The sequence below is a fragment of the Aquila chrysaetos genome, chromosome 11 (genome assembly GCF_900496995.4).
Source record: "Aquila chrysaetos chrysaetos chromosome 11, bAquChr1.4, whole genome shotgun sequence".
In the NCBI taxonomy this organism is placed as follows: domain Eukaryota; kingdom Metazoa; phylum Chordata; class Aves; order Accipitriformes; family Accipitridae; genus Aquila; species Aquila chrysaetos.
This window is the reverse complement of record NC_044014.1, coordinates 18,409,674-18,430,275: the sequence shown is the minus strand read 5'-3', so window position 1 is coordinate 18,430,275 and position 20,602 is coordinate 18,409,674. Positions and strand designations below refer to the sequence as shown.

Here is a 20,602-nt window from a genome sequence, read left to right as displayed (position 1 = left end):
TACTTAGTCTTTATACTTCTTGGAAAATCCAGTTTCTGCATATTGCACTAAAGGAAGATTTAGGTGGGTTTTTTTTGTCTAGTGAAAGTTATGCAACTTTTATACATTGCAGCCATTCTCCATTGCACAGCTAACGTCTACATCTATTCAGAGGCATTTTTGGTTTCTTTGCAGGAATTCCTGTTAATACTCCTACACCTTTAATTTGTAAAGTCTAAAATAATGATTTTCAATTTTAGAATTGTCTTTCTGTTACTAAAAAGCGTTAGACCTAACTGAAAACATTTAAATGGATATTTAAAGGAGCTCCTATTTGGGATGCTGTCTCTTGCTTTTGTTCTGTCAAATGCATAAAATCTCTAACAAATGGACCTCTGACTTCTGAAACAGTCTTTCAGTGGTCTGTATTTGTTGGATCATTCCCAATAACAATTGCTGTTTCCAAAAAATCAGTCCAGGAAGTTGCCGGCAGTGTTCCAAAGAGCAGGGTATTGATTCAGGACTTTTTTTTTTTTTTTTTTTTTTTTTCTTCACTGCTTTTCTTTTGCTGTGCTTTGCAGTGTGAATGGTAATTCTGATTCTGCTGTTAGTTGCTTAAACACTAATAGTAAACTAACTTTTCTAGTTCTTTTTATTGCCTCTGAGTCATACTAAGTTTATGCTTTGAATTAACCAAGCTAGAACTGTTGTTTGGTGATCTCATACGCTTACGAATACTAGCTGTTTTTCGTAACTTGAAGAAGAACCTGTGTATAAGTTAGCATGAGTAAATGTAATGTCATAAATTACTATGTATTTATCAAAAGGATTTAAACATTTTTATTCAACAAAACAGCAGTTCGTCTTTAAAGCATATTTGTGCTGGTCTAAGGAGTCAGCACTAAGGTCCTGCTGTCAAATTATATTTCATATTTGTCATGTGTAGGCTTGATGTTTTCCAGGTGGTTGTTCCCTGGTTTGCAGTGTCCTTTTTCTTTTGTTTTGTTTTGTCTCCTTAATTGTATTATTTTTTTAAATTTCATTTTAATCTGATTGTTGTATCTAAATTGTTTTATTCTGTTTTATTTTAGTTACATTATGCTCGGACCTTGCTGAAAAGTAATCATAGAATCACAAGATGGTTGAGGTTGGACTGGACCTCTGGAGGTCATCTTGTCCAACCCTCCTGCTCAAGCAATAACAAAATAACCAAATAAATTTTATTTTCAGCTCCAGTTGGTGGGCTGACTATGGCCTGTGTTTGCAAAGGAAATGAAGTGTAGACTTTTGGTCACTAAATCTGTATTGCCTTGGTAATTTCAGATTAGAAGTGCATAGATTACTTAAAATCTCCCCTTCAAGTTGCTTAGTCTGCCTAGCCATTTATGCAGACTGTAGTTAAATGAGCATTCTTCAGTGTACAGTGAATCTTTTGGACAAGACCTTTCAAATTCTGGGTCTTCAGCATTCACATTTGAATTTTTTGTAACACAGGTTTGGTTCATTGTCCTTGGTCTCCACCCCCCCTGCCCTTTCTCTTTTCCAAAATCCTTTGTGTGAGTTACTCTATGTTCTGGAATTCATTCCACTGTAGTTTTTTGTATAATGTATGTAATTCAGAAAGCCATTTTATAATATTCTGGTCAAAAACAGTACACCTGTATGGCAAACTGCAAGTACTTGGTGCTTAGGTCACCTGGTATTTTTCCCTTGGTAAACAGATGTTAATCAACAAAGTTTTCCTGTCAACTGCACTAATAATTTTCAAAGGAGTTTTAACTGTTTTTTCTTCTTAAATTGCTATGTACCTTAAGAGGTTTTCAGTTTGATCCTAAATAAAAAATGTTAGAATTAAAATTGTGGAAGTTTGTATTATACTTTTAGATAATTGAAATATACTTTCCTTTAAATTACTGTAAATAAGAATTGAATTCTTAGAGAATCCTAAAAAACTTAGTGGTTTTTTATGTTTGTTTGTGTTTTTGTTTGGGTTTTTTTTGCTTTGTTGTTTTGTTTTTCCCAAATGCACTCTAGTGAGTGCTTGGTGTTCTTTTATCTTTAAACATTTCCTCCAGGGGTCAGCATTTACCGTGTTATTTTTACTTTAGTTACTTCAAAGCAGTATTTAAAGGAGGGTGAGTTTTTATACTGAGACATAAAATATTTCAAGATAAAAGAATGATAATATGTAGTATATAAAATTGCCTAATACAGGAGAAATATGATTGCATAGTTAGAGTACTACTCCATCTTGTTTAGTTTTAGGAGAAAGATTTTAGGACATCTATGCATTTCTAATTTGAAATTACCAAGGTAATACAGATTTAGTGACCAGAAGTATACACTTTTATTTCCTATACAAAACCGTAGTTTTTTCTTGCTTAGCTTTTGTTTAATTCACCTACATGTTTCTGGGCTTTGTTTTTTAGTATTATCCTATAGAAGAAGTATTGGCTGCTGAATATTTGCTTGAAGAATTCAGGCCTGATTTAATTGAGATGGTACTGGATAAATTGAGACCAGAAAATGTTCGGTAAGTTAAACTGCAATAACTTGTATTTTAACCCAAACATTGTAAGAAAGCAGATGAACTAATGGAAATAAAAATTCTTAGATGTCTCTTACAGCTCCAAAGTAAATGTCACTGAAAAAGAGCTAGTTGTTCTATGTGTTACTGTCTCTGTCCCCATTGAAAATAAGAACGCTTAAGGACATGCAACTCTTCCTGTTCAGACAGAAACATCCTTTCAGTCCTTTCTATGCAGGGTGTCTTCCTCAGACTGAAATAGTTTTTAGGAAGATACTTACTCAGAATAGCTCAACTGTTACTGAGAAAAAGCCTAGTAAAATTATCCTGCCTCACTAAATTCTGGGGACATTTTATATGGAATGTTCTAATATTCATAATTTGGAGCTAGGTCTGGAAATCTGTTAGGAGGATGGCTTTTATCTGCTGAATATATTTTATTTTCCCTGTGGAGAACTACAAAACTTTGTGCAGATTAGCAGACCCTCTGAAAAATATCAATTTATGTGGGTAGAAATAGCTGTGCCTTTAGCTGCTAAAATCTCTCAGACTTCCAGAGCATCTCTTTGATATGAGTGTGACCATACTGCACGTGCTTCCTTTGCAGAGTGAGCATGCTGCAGTACAAATTTCAGGGCTCAGTAATTGCTCAGAATAGATGTTGAAAGGGAAAGGGGAAACCTCTCTCCTGTGCTTTTGAGGATCTTCTGTTGTCACCCATGCAGGGTAGAAAAGAAAGGCTGAAAGAACAAATGTACCCCATGTCTATTTGAATATCTAGTGTGACCAGGAGAAGGGAAATAACACTTTGCTGAGATGATGATTTACAAGTGAAGAAATCTGGAAGCTGTAGTGAAGAAAATGAGGGCAGGTGAAAAAAGGGCATATTAATTGAGGAGGAGGAAGGGCTGGGCAAATGGTTAAGGAAGGGAGGAAGAGCCTGGGGCAAGAGAGCTGGCAAAGGACATCATGGGGGTAATTTAAGCAGATATTGGCAGCTGTGGGGAACTGGTATGTCAGTCAAGGATGGATAGAGAGGCTGGCTAGTGGAACAGCTGGGGATGGTTAAGTGCAGATTGGACAAAAAAAAATGAGAGGGGGCTAGGAATTGGGACTTAAAGTCAGAGTGGAGGTAAGAGAGCAAGTCTAGAAGAAAAGATTGTCAGGCTTAGCAAGGATATTCAACTAGAGTCTTGAATCATGGAAACGGGGCAAACAGAAGAGGCAAAGAGGTCTACAACAAGGAGCCTGAGGTAGGACAGCGGCAGAACTGATGGAACCAAACCTGGAGGAACTGATCAGAGAAGCCTGTGCAGACTAAGTGCAGTGTAGTCTACAAAGGGCAAAGAAACTAAAGTTTACCAAGTCTTGCTTTTTTGTTTGTTTTTGCTTTCTGGAGATGTATGCTTTTTTCCTTTTTTTTTTTCCCCCCCCCATCCAACTTCTGTTTCAGTTCTTACAGAATAGAAATGTTCTGGAATTACATGATAAGATGTCAGTACCATGTATTGCTTTGCCTAACCTACCAATGTAGTTGGAAGGTGTGTAATGAAAGTAAGAGGAATCTGCAGAAAGAGGGAAGTAGAGGTTCAAGGTTAAGACTGTTCAATGCTGCCCAGGAGAACTGAGTATCTTTGCTTTGTCACAAGCTTCCTAAATGGCACAAGACAAACTCCTAAAACAAACTTTTCACAGCAAGCCAGTAATTACTCATTCCTTTTTATTTTCTTGAGTATGCCTAAAATCTTAAGGCCTAACTAGAGGGATTGCTGCGCACTTGAATCCACAAACAACTCAACAGAAGCTTTGCTTTTAATGTATGAGGTACTATACAATGCAAAGAATTAAAAAAAAAAAAAAAGTCTTAAAGTGACTATCTAAAATGAATGGGTACTGTATAACTTTGTGGATCTCTATATGCCTCGGCTTCCTATCTCTGAAAATAATGTCTCTTGGGATATTTTGAAAATATGAAATTAGTTCCTGTAACACTGATGTTGCAGAAGAGGCATTTTAGTAATGCTATTTATTTAGAGAAAGAGGTGAATATTGGAAAGAGAAGAAGTTGAGTCATGCTTTGAGCAAAACATAAAATATTGAATAACTGTTTCTTAATTCTTCTGTGCACTGAAGAGGGCAGAGGTTCAGTAGGACAATATGTAAATTTGTGTGTATATATTTATATGTATGTATAATGTGGTACAATCTTAATTACTAGAAGGTTGAATGGGCAACAGTTATACTAGCACTTTGGAGCCTGAATTTTCTTTTCTTTTCGTTTCTTTTCTTTTTTTTTTAATTTGGTTCTTTTAATATATCTTTTGTGTATATTGTAATAAATTGTAGTATTAAATTAGTGGCGTAGATATATTATTAAAATGTATGAAAACACAGAAACAAGCTCTTGCTTGGAATTCTGTATATCAGTCTTACTGTATTTGAACACTTGTTTATCAGTGTTTTGGAAGCCACATATATAATACAAAAAAATAATGATTTTGGGGGTGGGGTGGGGTGTCTGTTTCTGAATATGATCCACACTGAAATTTTCAGACACTGTTGGATATACAAGGCCAGCGAGGCATGCATTCATATATTTCTAGAGTTTATATATTTCAGCCTTCTGAAATTACTGTGAATTACTTAAAAGTTTGGGCACGAATCTTCACTCTGCTTGTATGACAAAATCTGACTTGTATATTTATTTAGTTTAAGATGCATGTTACTTTATTTTCAAAAGATAGTACATTTCAAATGATTATTGGATAAAGTAGGATAAAATTGGATTATGAACTGTATTTGCAAATGTCGTGGGGTTCTGGTGTTTCTAGGGGTATACGAGTAATGATAAAGTAAACGGAGCTGCCTATGTCAGTGACAGTAGTTGCCATAGTAATTAATGCCCTTTAAAGAAGGGCCTATATCTTTGTGTGTGGGTGTGCATCTATGTGTAATGTGTGGGGGATACTGTAACTGAAGCTTGAATATTTCAAGAGATCATATTTTGAAAAACAATACTTTAAACAAAATTTCCAGGTTCTCTTTCCTATTGTATTAAATAATTCTATTTTGAATGTACTTTCATGTTGATCTACCACCCAACTTCTTGGAAATTTGATACAAGAGCTTACCTTTAACGTAGAGACTGTTTTTAGTAATTAAAAGAGAATATATAATTACTACTTCTCTAAAGAAAGCTTAACCAAATTCCACATGAATTTGAACTTTTAACTGGTTTTAGAATTGCTTACAAGCAATAGGTAAACCATTTTTTTATACTGATTTAGTAAACAAGCTACAGGTGCTTAATCAGATCTGATGTTTATTATAGCTTCGCATAGCTTTAAAATGTGGCTCTTAACATTGCAAGAAAACAGTCAATATTATCTTAGGGAAGGATACCTTTCACAATGTAAATTGAGTCTTTGTTATTAGCCAGAGAACTTCCAAAGCATCTGCTTGCTTAAATTTTCAAAAATTGCTAGAGGAAGTTAATATACGTAAATACATTCATGGACTCTTTCAGCTTATCAGATGCTGCTGGGTGCCACAGATCACTCATCAGTTTTCTGTGTTACTCCTGTTGGCTATGCCAACCTTTTCACACTCCCTTCCAGGTGACAGTACTTCAGCATAAAATAGCCATAATTAACCTTATTCAAAAGGTATTAGTGTGAGAAAGGAAAGTGTAGAGAATACAGGTAGAGGGAGAAAATTCAAGTCTATAGAATGTGGTCAGAAGCACAGGAATAGGGGTGACAATTTTTAGAAGAATTTAGAATGTTACGTGGTGTGCTTCGTTCAAATGTGTAGTAAGCAGCCATTTCACAATGTGTTTTTATTTTAATTAATATAAGCCCATATTTGCACTTGCAGTTGCAATTCTGCATTCCTCTTTGTCCTTGGTTAAAAAAAAGCGGGGAGGGGTGTCAAGAAAAGAGCAAGATAAGCAAGAATCTTAGGGAGAGAGGAAAAAGTAATTCTAAAAAGATATTGAATTTAACTGTAACTTATTTGAAACATCAGTAATCAAAGAAAATAATTGTTTACTATTATATGTATCTTTTATTCATAGTAATTTTGTAGGGTTACATCAGTCTTCTTGCATTTGACAAAGTGATTTGCTGGAGATGGGAATATTCTCTACACTTGGTAATTGTGGATTAATTTTAAATTAAAAAAAAAAGGATTTTTTTTCCAAGATGGAACACATCTAGAGCAAATACCAACGGAAGATAATCAGCTTTAGTATTTGAAGCAACTGGGAAGCATTGATCCTTCAGATAGTAGAGATAGGTTTGGGTTTTTTAATCTCAGCTTTTCACATTCAGCCTGTTTTGAATGCTGTGTATGTGACTGTTCAAGTAGCAAAGTGTAGTACATTTAGACTGGAGAGGCACAGTGGTGGGGGTGTTTTGGAAACTAAATTTCATAGAATAGCTATGTGTTTCAGTCTAGGAGGGTCTCAAAAGTTTTCATAATGGAAAAGTGATGCTGGCATGGTGACTGAAGAAAGAAAGCTTGTTATCAGAGAGGGATGGTCATCTAGTAACTTCTGTGCCCGTGGGTCTCCGTGTAATCTTGGGCTTTAAATATCTTGGGTCTCACCCAGCTTTCTTCTAGCTTGTTGTTACTGTGCTTTCTTTTTGGATGCTGGAAGAAATATGTTGCGTTTAATCTTCCTTCAGGACTAACTACATTGCCTTTTCACTTTACCTGGCTTAAGAAATAGATTATAATGATTATATAATTTTAAGCATTTGAATAAAAAAGCTAACTATTGGGAGATAAAGGGACTTTCAAAACTGGAATATACCTGGGTTTATGGCCTCTTCAGTTTATTGTTAAAGAAATTATATATTCTTTTTGTTGCAGAGATTTTAGTAGGGCTTAAAGATAGTAAATACAAGGAGGTTAGTTCTCTGAAGCTTAAATACCCACAGCTGTGCCAACAGCTGGCCTGTTAAGGCTTGAATACAAATATGTACAAATTAGAGAGTGACCAAAGACTGATTAAATGCAGTTCTAACAGCAGAATTCGTCAAAGCACTGATGTTCTAACATGGATCGAATGAGGCCTGCAGGAGGCCTATAATGATGTAGCAGCAGGCATACTTTGAGTTTGAATGGTATATGGTCAGAGTAATGATAAATGTATTGGTTATTATGTGTAGACTAAAACCATGCTAGTGTTTGCTATTGCCATAGCAACTATACGTTCACATTTTAGTTCTTCTTATGTTCAGACTATTTTTCTTCTCCAAAACTGTAACTTATAAAAAGAAACCCAAAACATCAAACCAAATTTAAGATTCTTAAGTGTCCTCTTGCTTTTTCCTGCTTCTCTAAATGATACATTTTTTTCAGTGTAGACTCAAAAGTTATAGTTTGCTTCTGTGTAGCTTCCATGATAATATTGCAAGCTGATTTTTCTCAGGTGTAAAAGTCTGAGTCCTGTCAATTTTAGTGGGAATTACATGGTTTTATTCAGGGCATCAGGTGTTTAAAGATCTGAGCTAATTAGACTATTTTCATGTGATTGAAACAAAATATTAACTTGTATATAGTACTATATTCCTTTTAGACACATTTTAAGCACTTCTCTTTTGAAATTAAAAGTAGAATGAAATGAACGAAGAATTTTTTCATCCTTTTCTTAACTAAGATACTTCAAAGTATAGTAAAATATAACAAGGAATATAATTGTATAGTATCTTTTAAATTGCTAGCAAGATAAAATATCTTGTGTGGGGGGGGAACTCTAGTTAAATATCACTAGAAGTGATTTCATGGTATGTTACAAAGATTTGAGAAAGCTACTGTGGATCTGCATTTTTAGTGGGCTCTCTTGAAAGAATTGAGTTGAGATTATAGATGTTAATAAAAGGGTCCCCTTTGTGTTTTAGTCTTTTATATTACACCTGTATCTATATGCATGTAGTAAACTATCAATCCAGTAGCTCACTTCCTTCTTTTGTGTTTCCTTGAGCAAATTGTATACACTAATAAAAAACTGTGGACGTGTGCTTTTAAATATCTGTAAGTGTTCTGGTTATCTGCCATTTACTGATATTTATGTTCATGTTTACCTTTCTGTTCTCCCTTTTTATGAAAGAATTAGTATGTGCCACATCATCCTAACTTTGCCTGTTGGGTTTTTTTTTCCTGTGTTTTTTTTTTGTTTGTTTGTTTGTTTTATGCCTTGCATAAATTATGTCTTGCAATGGTTTAGTCTCCATTGATTTGAATTTTTCGTTTGTATCGTGGTTTTATTTATCATTTCCTTTCCATAACCCTATTGGAATTCACCTACACTAAGGACTTTTCTTGACATATCTATATTGGGGTAGCTGCATTCACAGTTAGAGACTACAGTTCAACGTCTTTGTTAAAAGTTTAGCTTTTCAACTGTTATTTTCTTAACAAACTGTGTTTTTTAAAAAGTATGGAAAAATATCCATATTCACAGATGGTAGCAAGTACCCATATGTGCTGCTTTTTGACTGAACCATAACAGGAAGTTTTCATATTCTCCTCCCTCCTCCCGCCCCCGCATACTACTTGTTGCATTTAGTGGCTTAGTTTCCCTAAGAGAGAAACCTTTTTAAGATGTAAGTATCATTTTTACTTGCTCAAACTGCATTGGGTTTTGCCAGCCATCTGTGAAGATAAGGGAATAGACTTGGCATGTGTCGCAATCTTAGCTGAAAAATGTAATTTTCCCATCATTTCCAATACAATTTTTTCCCCCCTCATCATCTGCAGAATAAATGCTCTTATTAAAATTTAAGAAGCTAGTGACTCATCAGATTAAGCAACTAAAGAACATTTTCCCCTGGATAGTAAATGGACTTTTTTCCTCTCTTCATATCTGAAGTGCAGCACTAGTACTATCCTAGCGGGAAGAAAAATAAAACGAATGCCAAAAATGTTGATACAGAAATTTCTAAGGGCTGGAATTTTACAAATACTGAACAAACAGTTTTTTCAATGCAGTCAGTGATCCTCATCCCTGATGATAAACATGTTACAAATATGGAATGTATGTGTTTGTTAATTGCATTGTATCTGAGTAAAGATTTTGAAAATCACAATTTGTTAACTTATTTCTTCCCACAAACCATTGTGTTTGTAGAAACTTAGTTTTATTGAACGCTAACAAATAACTTGTGTTTCTGGAGAATGATTAGAATGCTGCACCCCAGCAACATCTCTCTGCACGTTTTATTCTGTTTCCTAATGAGATCTGTGTGGAAGTGGCTCTGAGTAGCCTATATTGTCTTGCATCAGTTTTACTGATTGTTTTGGGGGGATGTTATAAACAAATCTAGGCTTTTGCTGGTTTTGTGTCGGTTGTGTTATTTTATGCATTTGAGTAAGATACGTGTAATTTTTTTCCATTATTTGACAATATCATTATTTGGAAGACAAAGTTTAAATTAGTTCCTAAAAAAAGCATTTGTTCCTTTTTAAGTATAAATTCTTTTTTTCTGCAGCAAATTTGCTTTGACATGTCTGTTACTAATATCACAAATACTGTGGTCTAATTACTTTTTCACCCTTAGAAGCTTGAGTTTTATTACATAAATCTGGAATATCATAGTTGATAATCTTTCCTGGAAGTACATTCATTTTAAAGCACACATTCTCTTCCCAAGTAACACTCTTCTGTGGATCTGTCACTTGTAGCTTCATTTTAGATTTCAGGAGAGTGAAAAAGAAGATGGTATCTAGTAAATAAGTATCACATTATAGAAATTGTGCTTCTTTTTGAAAATTGACCATAACTGAGGACTACAACAGTTTGCATGTACAAGAGTGTACATATAGAAGTAAATTGCATTTATAGTTTCAGCTGTGTTCCGTGTTCATGAATGGCTCGGAAGCCTAATTGCACTGGTTGAGTTTAAATATGTTGTAAGCAGGTCCTATTAAAGATTGCCTGATTGCCTGTCTTGCTTTTCCAGTGCATTTCAATGCTGTCTTAAACCATGTGGATGTTCATAGTGCTATACAACACAAATGAAAAGCAAAAGTAACATTACATAATTGGTAACTTTAAAGGTGCATCATGATACATTTAAATAACTGCATAGCATTGTATTTCTATCTGTGGTGCTGCTTTTCCTCTCTTCTTTTTCTGTCCTGGTGTTCATTACTGTAGGTGCTTGTATCTTGGTTTAGGTTGTAAGTCTCAGGCAGATGAAATGCCTTTTGGGTTGTTTCATGTGGTTGTGGGAATGTTTCTGAGAGCTCAAAATTTAAGTAATCATTCTAGTAGTGATTTGGGGTATAGGGAGGGCAGGAGGATCCCTTGAAGCAGAACTGCTTGAAGAATTGCAATGCACATTTCCACAATTTCATTTTCTATACGTTGAGCAGACAATTATTTTTAGCTCTTTAATTTTAGTATGTTCCTACAGCAAATGTTTGGGTGCTTGGATTGTCACTACTACTTGAGCATTGGTATGTTGGAGAAGGGTAGAAGGAGGGAATATTAAGTAACAGACATCTGTGTATTATATCATAAAACACCTTTGTCTTGCTCCTCAGACTGCATGATTATTGGAATTTTATCAGGATAATCATGTAGCTTAAGACTCTTTTTTTTTCTTTTTTTTTTTTTTAATTTTTTTTATTTTTTTATTTAATGGATGGAAAGGCCTGGTAGTTGCTCTGAAATTCTAATAGGCTTTATGTTTTTATAGTCTCTTAGCAACTTCATCTGCACACGATGGAGCTTTTGCTCACCAGCTGTCCAAGATAAAATGCAAAACATAATAGAATATTTCTATGGCTCATTTTAATGTAAACAACAATCTCTCTAATAGATTTCACCTTCTTGACCGAGCTAGTGTCTGCTGTGTTGCAAGAACGAATATTCTCTAGGATTAAAGTGCTTAGTTCTTTGCTGAATATTTATTTGGTATTGTTCCTTTTATATTAAAAATGAAACAGATCTAACATAAACAGGTATGAAACCATTTTATATGAAGTCACAATAAAAATGTTAACCATTTCTATTGCCATTTACAATGAGAGATGAAATAATGTATCTCTTAAAGATGAATATTCTCATTCTAGTTTGGATATTGCATAACTTCTGCAGAGGAGCAGGGGTTGTTTGTATGTGTATGTGTGTTCATGCTAATTGTGTGGTGCTTTAAAAGGTGGGGAGTAAAAATTTCTCCCTTCCTCAACCCAGAGGAAATCTGCATCCCTGAAACATGAGATTTGATTGCCTCTCTTTAGTGTGTACGATTTAAAATATTGTCTCGAAATTAGACAGTCTGTGGTGCAAGTCCTACTTCAATTTTTGAATCTATTGCTAGAGATTGTCTTTACAGTCCCATGTGACTATGAGATATACTTGTCATTTATTTAAATACATCTAATGCTAGCTATTTACCCCACTGTTCTGCTACTTGAATTGCAATGCACAGATTTTATTAATAATTTGAAAATCTTCATAGTAGGGGAATCTGGAACTAAATACAGCAGAATCCTGTTTTCTTCAACTATCTTGGATCATTTAGTCATTCACAATGTGTAAACATTAGATGACAAAGGATGAGAACATAGGCATTTACAATATTCATAGTCCACATATTTAAACTTTTCAATGTATTGCAAAATTCATCCCAAGGGTATTCTCCACTAACATATTTGTAAAGTAAAATACTATAGTTTGAGGCACATCCATATGCCTGTTTGATTTACACCCCACTTTGCCATGCACATTAGAAATAAACAACAGAATGTTCCTGGCCTGAAGATATTGTGATTAAAAAAAGAACACTTACAATGCATATATTTTGATGTTTTAATGTGCATTTTAGCCATCTGCACAAGATTTGACAAAGTTCGCTACTGTGCTCTTCAGCATCTACAGATTGTTACATATATGTAGGAGGTAATTGTGCTACCTTTTTTGACAATTCTTATAAACTTCTATTTACTCTTAAAGCTAGCTACTTATTTCCATTGAATACTCTTTTTGTGTTGTAGGTTGATAAAAAGAATTAAAGGAGTTTTCTTGATACCTATTATGAAGACTGTGAAAAAATACTGATAAGTTTGTAATTTTCTTTATTCTGGATTTCCTTTTATTTAGGTGTATTCTTTAGTTCAAGGTGTGTCTGGATGATGCTTTTAGTCATATGGTTTAGTTTTAGGTAGTCCTGTGAGAAGCAGGGAATTGAACTCAGATGATCCTTATGGGCTCCTTCCAACTTGAGGTATTCTATGATTCAGGTTTCTAACTGAGTATAATTCTGTTGTACTGACTGTAAAATACATTAATCTTCCTGCTTTTGTTCCCTTCCCCTCAAAAAACCCAAACCAAAACAAAAAAAAAAAAGTGGGGAGAAACAGGTATCAGTCTGAAATGAGAATGTGAGAATGACACAAAATGAAGAAACCCTCTTAATATCAGCTTATGAATAGGAGAGTGAAACTGCAATGACATAATCTAAAACGCTAGGTCTGGCATAAAATTTCTATAGTCGGTATTTTCACATATCCGAATGTTGATATAGGTGGTATGAAAAATGTTGTCACTTCATTAATTTTGTAGAAGATCTCAAGGACTGCTTTCTGTGTTTTCTGGAACAAGGACAAAGGCTAAAAAATACAAATTGCATGCAACAATAATTGTGTGTAAGTCTAGGTTGTAACACTTTAGAAAAACAGTAAAATTAAATTATGCTGATAACCTGATTTCATGGTTAACTTTAGTGTGTAGTTCAGTATATGTTTACTTGCCATCCAAATGCGCTCTGTAATTGTCCAGGGACCATTTTCAGAAATAAATGCATTCTAGTGATGGAACAGAAATAGTGCTCTGAATAATTTCTCACAGTCTTTTCTCAGACACATTCATGCCAAAGTGCTTTGTCTCTTTGTTTTCAGAGTTGCAATAGTTTCCAAGTCTTTTGAAGGAAAAACTGATCGAACAGAAGACTGGTATGGAACACAGTACAAACAAGAAGCAATTTCTGATGAAGTTATTAAGGTATGTTAAAACTTTTAATATATTCTAATATCTGCAAGTGAAAGACAGCGGTAAATTCTTTATCATAGCTTTCCATTTAGTTGAAGGGAGAACTTAAATCTGCTGCTCTATATAGCATGAAAATTGTACAATGAGTCTGTTTAATATTATGAGAAGTAAGGATCTTGCATTAGTCTTTAGATTTCAAATATTTATAACATAGGACAGATGTTTTAATGGTTTTAAACCATGTTAAGTACAGGGAATGTTATACAATTTTTGTTGTAAAAGATCCATAATATGCTGTGGCTACTTAAAAATGTAAGCATAAACTTTTTAAAACTTAAAAGTCTCTATTAAATGTTAATGAACTAATCTGTTCTTAGGAACGGAATCTTTTTATAACTGCGATATCTAACAGTGTTTCTGAAATTGATTTTTGCAACTTACAAAATAAGTGTATTTTTCCAATTAAATGAACTTCTAAAAATCAGAAGTCCAACAAAGGAGTTGGGGACATCCTTGTTGAAACTTGTTATTGATCTATTCTTTTAAGAGATGGGTGTAAAATACACCCTAGAGCTAAACTGGACCTGCCGAGCATGCTTTGAACAGACGTTGCATAGGAACACTTCACTTCCTTTAGGTTGTCCATACGTATGTTCTTGATTAGAATTCTTGCTTATGTATTTAGTTTAATACCTTCAATTAGAGTTCACAGTAGCAGAAAAGGTGAGACATAGAACCACCTTCCACTCTACTGTAAACTTTTCAAAATTACTTTTTATGTTTTGTCTTCCTCCTCCTTCATCCTGCTGATAGCCTACTCCAACTTGGTTTCCTAGATATTTCTCTCTTTCCCTGTTATCTTAATAGTATTTACACATTAGCTAGTGGAACACATTTTAAAATCTCTTGTTACAGCATAAAATATAATAAGTATATAACCATTAATTAAACAGAAATTCTACTTAGCCTCATTGTTTCTCCTGTTTATCTAGAAATGGCAAAATGCTGACCTGAATGGGAAATTCAAGCTTCCAATGAAGAATGAGTTTATTCCTACTAACTTTGAGATTTTGCCATTGGAAAAAGATGCAACACAGTACCCTGCCCTTGTCAAGGTAAGCTATCTGTATTTGTTCTGTTTGCTAGCTAATGTTCTGGGAAGTTAGCAGTTAATTCCTATGTGTTTTTAAAATACAGATCATGTCATGTTCCAAAGTATAATAAACAAAAAATTAAGAAATTACAAGATATTGCTAGAAAGACAGTCGAAAGTTAATTCTTGCTAAACTTTGGATTATGACTATTTGGTGTCCTGGTTTCAGCTGGGATAGAGTTAATTTTCTTCCTAATAGCTGGTATAGTGTTATGTTTTGGATTCAGTATGAGAAGAATGTTGATAACACACTGATGTTTTCAGTTTTTGTTAAGTTGTGTTTAGTCTAAAGTCAAGGATTTTTTTCAGCTTCTGATGCCCAGCCAGCAAGAAGGCTGGAGGGGCATGAGAATTTGGGAGGGGACACAGCCAGGGCAGCTGACCCAAGCTGGCCAAAGGGGTATTCCAATGCCATGTGATGTCATGCCCAGTATATAAACTGGGGGGAGTTGGCCTGGAGGGGGATTGCTGCCCAGGAACTAACTGGGCATTGGTCAGCGAGTGGTGAGCAATTGCATTGTGCATCACTTGTTTTGTACATACCAATCCTTGTATTATTATTATTGTAATTTTATTATTGTTATTATTATAATTATTAGTTTCTTCCTGTTTGTTCTATTAAACCGTTCTGATCTTTTTTTCTGATTCTCTCCCCCATCCCACTGGGTGGGGGGAGTGAGTGAGCAGCTGCGTGGTGCTTAGTTACCGGCTGGGGTTAAACCACGACATTGGGTTCCTACAAAAATGAATCTACAAACAGCTTGAACTCTCTTTGCCCTTTTGAAAGTGTGTTAACAACTGATAGAAATAGTATTAAAGCTGTTTATTCAGCAGAAGGGTGACTGCCACTCTTACATGTTTTTGAGCAGTGTTCAGTAAGTCAAGCATGTAGACAAAGCTATTCTTTTATAACTGTGTATGGAAAAAGCTTGTGATTGCATGGAAAAAGGGAGAGCGATGTAAACATGTAAATAAACATCACTCTCCAGTCTCCTGGAAGCATCATTTAATGATCTCAATATGTTTAGCAAATCTCAGTTGTTCTGAGTACCTAAAATTTACTAAAAATTACTTCTCACTACTACAGCATAGTTGTCCTTGCTAACGCTCATCTCTGTTCTAGGCTTAGTTGGAGGATAAATAGGAGAAGTCTTCTGCAATTACATGTTGTGCTTCAGTTTGAATACTCAATTCAGGAATATTTTTTGCACACTAGATTAATATGTCTACTTTAGTGCAAAGACATCCTTCAGGAAAACATACTTGTTCTGTATAGGGCATTTTAGCTATGTGCTTGAAGCTGTGTTATTAACAGAGGAGGACTTCGAGCATATGTTTACGTCCATCCTGAACTGAAACCTTAAACCTCAGCGGGGAGACATACTACAGCTCTATTAAGTAACAGTAATTGGTTTGCTACAGAAACTTGATGGTCCTTCAGTGTCTCTGTAGCAACTAGGCAATTGATCCACACAAAAGCTTTGCTTTAAGGCATCATTGCTTTAGAAATGAATTTGCTTTTAGTTTTTCCTTTCCCTTTAAAATATGTTTTCTGAGCAAAAATGTTTTTAATCTTCTTTGATGAAATAAACATTATCTATTTTGCCTGCATCTCTTTTATTTTCTCCTCAGCTGTATGTCTGTGCCGTTTTGCTTTTGTGGGACCTGGCATTTGTCTGACCTCACAGCAAAACACTGCAAGAACTAAACCAGCAGAGATGAGCTGTACAAAAAAAAAAAAAAAAAGGCAATTTTTCTGCTGTTTTATATGCCTAAGTGAGCTTACGATGGACTGGAGCAGTGTTGTGGAGAAGGGGAGGGATGGGAACATAAGTGCAGGAACAGGATGGCCGTTTTCATTGGCACTATGTCACTGGGTCACCTTTGTTGTAATGGCACATCTTGCCCTAAAAAACCCTCAGGAAAGAGGACAGTTAGGATATGGGCTTTGGCCTGAGGGCCAGATTGTTACTATGGTCTGCAGCTAGTGATCTCCAGCTATTGGATCAGGTCTCCTGTACTACAGACAGGCTCTACTGTTTATCATTCTGTCCCTGATGTAAGATGTATTCTAAACTGTGTAGTAGCAATTGAACAGAATAAAAATTCTGTTGTCTCAGAGAGAAGCTGTAATTTGGCTTTTTAGTATGAGTCAAATATTGTGTAGAGGAAGGTGTCCTGTGAGAGACAAGATGACTTTTATGCAAAAAGGAGAAGGATAATACCATGGCAAATCCCCGAGAAGCAAAGAACATCTGCTCAAAAATATGAGAAAGAGAAATAATTCTACATTTAACAGTTCTCTCTTCTTATGTATAGCAACTTAAAGAAAAGGTGTTGGGGGGATAAAGTTAACTAGAGTTGGAACAGAGAGAAAGTATCTATTTCACAGCTTTTGTGGGAGAAAAAACAATGGAGGAGGTGGTTTAGATTCTTTCCTGTACTAGGAGATTATTCTAAAAAATTTTGGTGACAGATCTTTAACCAATTTCCAACTAGCTTTGCTACTTTTTGTAAATGTTTATGTGGTTTTTCTTACCAATGTTACTTTAAAACAACATACAATGCGTTAATATTTTTTTACTGAAAGCATTAAATACAGAATTACATTCTTAGTGTAAAACACGTAACTATGTGCTGCTTAATGGCACATCTTTTAATGCCAGCATTAGTAGGGAATTTTGTGAAGCTAACTCTTTCTTTGTCTCTGATCACTCCTGCTCTAGAAAAGTATTTCCTATTTTGGTCATAACCTCATTCACAATGCTGCAGCCATATAACTGCTTGTTAAGGTGACATAGGGTAAGAAGAGCATCTCAGTAAGGATAGATGGATGTATACTCAAATGTATGTAGCAAAAATGTGAATTTAAGGCGACAGTGCTAAACTGATATTTGAAGTGGTGAAGAGACTTTTTTTTAAAAATAGTGTAACATGTTACAGTTAAAAGTTAGGTGACTTAACAAAACTTCTTTTCTTGACACAGGACACTGCTATGAGCAAACTGTGGTTCAAGCAAGATGACAAATTTTTTTTGCCAAAAGCTTGTCTCAACTTTGAATTTTTCAGGTATGCATTGTTAAGTATATCACATAAATTGCTCTCCAGAAGTTTGTTGTATGTTGGGAATCTGCATTTCTGTGGCAAAAACTTTTTTGCATGTATTGAGGCTTTAAAACATTTGTCCTTGCTTGGGAATATGCAATAAGATACAGATAGCAGGAAGGCTCATGTAAGTTATGCAGTAGTTGAGCAGCAAGCGGTTTGAGGTGCTCCATCTATATTAACAGGAAAAGTTTATCTAAAAATACTTTAAAAACAAGTTTTCTTCTATGTTTTATTTGCTATACCTGAAATATGCCTGCCGATAGGACCTACTACATATTGCAGTATACCTCTTTAAAAATGGGTGTGTATTATTTTAAATTAATGAATAAATTGCAACTATTTTAAGATAGTGGTTTTTTTATAAAATGCTATTCTGATAATGGTTTTAGGTTCAAATTCTGTTTTAATTTGCATAATGCAAGCCAGGATAAAATTCTGAGTGCTTAAAATTGTGGCATTTTATTTAACCAACAACTGATTTTTATTTTTATTTTTTAGAAGAACACCGTCTGTTTTATCAATGAATGTGTGATTCTCACCTCAAGATGCATGATAAAGTGCTGTAATGTTAATTCTGGTCTTGCATTATTTTTGTCACAGGAAAATTATCTTTTTTTTTTAAAGTGAGCATGGTGATGTACCTTCTTAGTGTTCCTTTCAAGTAATAATTTCTAACTTTTGAATTAAAAAAAAATACTGCTGTCTTTAGAGTGCAGCTATTTCTGTGCTGGACTACTGAAAGTGAAAATCATTTCAGGAACTCTCCTTTGGCCTAATTAAATGATTCAGTGATATTGCTGGAAAGGCTATTATATGGGCTCTGATAGATGCTCATAGATGCACTGTTGAGTCCTTGTTTTGAGTGACCACTTGAATTTTTTTCTTGGCAGAATTTTAGGTAGAGGGTTTTTTTCTGAAAGTGTCAGATCTTGGTACTGGTGTTGGTACTAGTTGGGGAAAATAGGTTGCCTGGGCATTTCCTCTTTCTTTTTGCTTTTTGAAACCACAAGGCAAACATTACAACTGTTTCAACTTCAGTGTGTCAGGAAATGGAAGATCAAAACGGTAACTACAATTGCAATATTTTGCCACCTTTGCTCATACCTGGTGGCTTTTGCTTTTACTATGTTTGGCTAAAATCCAAAATAAGATTTTGTTGAGGGACACTGAGTTTGTTATATAGTTGTGTTTTGGGTTTTTTTTCAAATCAATTACAAATGAACTATGAGTGATCCAATCTCTATACCAGTTTGTGAGTGATTAAAAGATAATAATTGATTTTATGTAGAGCACACAAAGGTATAAGTATGCACACATACGCACAATATCGTAGAATCATAGAATGCCTTGGGTTGGAAGGGACCTTTAAGGGTCATCTAGTCCAACCGCCGCTACAATGAGCCAGGGACATCTTCAACTAGATATGTGGTGGTAGTCTTTCCTAGTTAGATTTGTACTTCCATGTCAGTGAGCCCTTTTAAAAAGCCAGGAGTACTTGAGCTTTGCTGACTAATGTAATGGAATGATTTGCCTCTTTCCTCCTAGGAATGGTTATAGGTGGAAAGGTGGCTTTTTTCTTAGGGTTGGGGATGAGGGTTCTTGCTTTTTCTTTAAAAATGAGGTGGTAATTGTATATGAATGGATGTGAGGAGATCTTGACAATATTGGGTACATCATCTGCAAAAGAAGCTGTAAGCAGGTTTGTCTGGTTTTGATACTTAAGACAGATTCTTAGTGAATCTCTCTCTTTTGAGGCTGGTAATGCTAAAGGTCATTGCAGGAAATGGTGAAATGTATAGTGTTTATTCATGAGACTTGATGAAGTTACCCACAGCTCTTTTGGCCAGGTGAATTGATGAATAAAGCCATCTTAATAACATTGGTTTTCATAAAGTTTTAGCCTCAATTCTAGATTAGAATATGATGACTATGCTGCAGTGTGGCAGGTTACAAGAATTTGTTCACACTACAGACTGCTTCAGTAAGATAGAAAAACTAGAGGATTTCTTCTGCCTGCAGCCCTGATGATCACAAATCTTTGGAAGAATTCCTGACCGAGATGCTATAGCAGCAACTGCTGTGTAGATGAATTAAGAGGAAGTTAATGAGGGTGGTTTCTCCTTCAAACATACAAATCCAGTAGGAACAATCTGAGTATATGAATCTCTTGAAGTCACCTTGTTCCAAAACTGAAAATCCCTACGTGGCACAGGTCTTGCATTAAAGAAACACCACAGTAAAAACCTCTGACGCGGGACTTATCATCCAGCCTAAAGGATGATGATAAGCTTTTGCTTTTGTATGAATTATGACTTAAGAACTCAACAAGTATTCTTTTTTAAAAGGAAGCAAAGTAACAATGTAATGTGCTGTTGTTTTAAGAACTTCCTAAAGGTATCTGTAAACTCTGCACTTCAAATTTCCTAAGGTTTAGAGAGATGAATGTTAAAAATATAATGCTAATTATTTTTAATTGGATACTTGCTACCTTCCAGTTTAAGAAATATTTCAAGCAACTTGAGTTGCTCATAAGGTAACTCAGGATCAACACTTCAGTGTTGATTCCAGCTATGTCACTTACAGTTCTGTTTGAGAGGGGAAAAGACTAGACTTTAAGATTTTTCAAATACACTATCAGTGATTGAGTTCTGCTTCCACAAGTCTAGTCAAAAAATGGTAAACTAGATATAAGCATTTATTTACAAAGTTGTCAGTAATAGAAGGCAAATCCCAGAACAGTGTTATAATAATTGTTTTCTGTTATTTTTTACTTGAGGATTAATGATGTAGTAGTATTCATTATTTTCAAAACTCCCTATTGGCCTTTGCCAGC

At 34.8% G+C, this 20,602-nt stretch overlaps 1 protein-coding gene across 4 annotated transcripts in view; it reads left to right on the top strand.

The window, feature by feature from the left end:
• IDE (insulin degrading enzyme) overlaps positions 1-20,602 on the top strand; it is a 71,888-nt gene that overhangs the window by 25,407 nt on the left and 25,879 nt on the right. For all 4 annotated transcript variants that reach the window (XM_030029869.2, XM_030029870.2, XM_030029868.2 and 1 more), the window contains exons 11-14: positions 2,409-2,512; positions 13,418-13,520; positions 14,501-14,623; positions 17,648-17,730. In XM_030029869.2, coding sequence (XP_029885729.1) covers positions 2,409-2,512; positions 13,418-13,520; positions 14,501-14,623; positions 17,648-17,730 — 413 coding nt within the window. The remainder of the gene's footprint in view (positions 1-2,408; positions 2,513-13,417; positions 13,521-14,500; positions 14,624-17,647; positions 17,731-20,602) is intronic.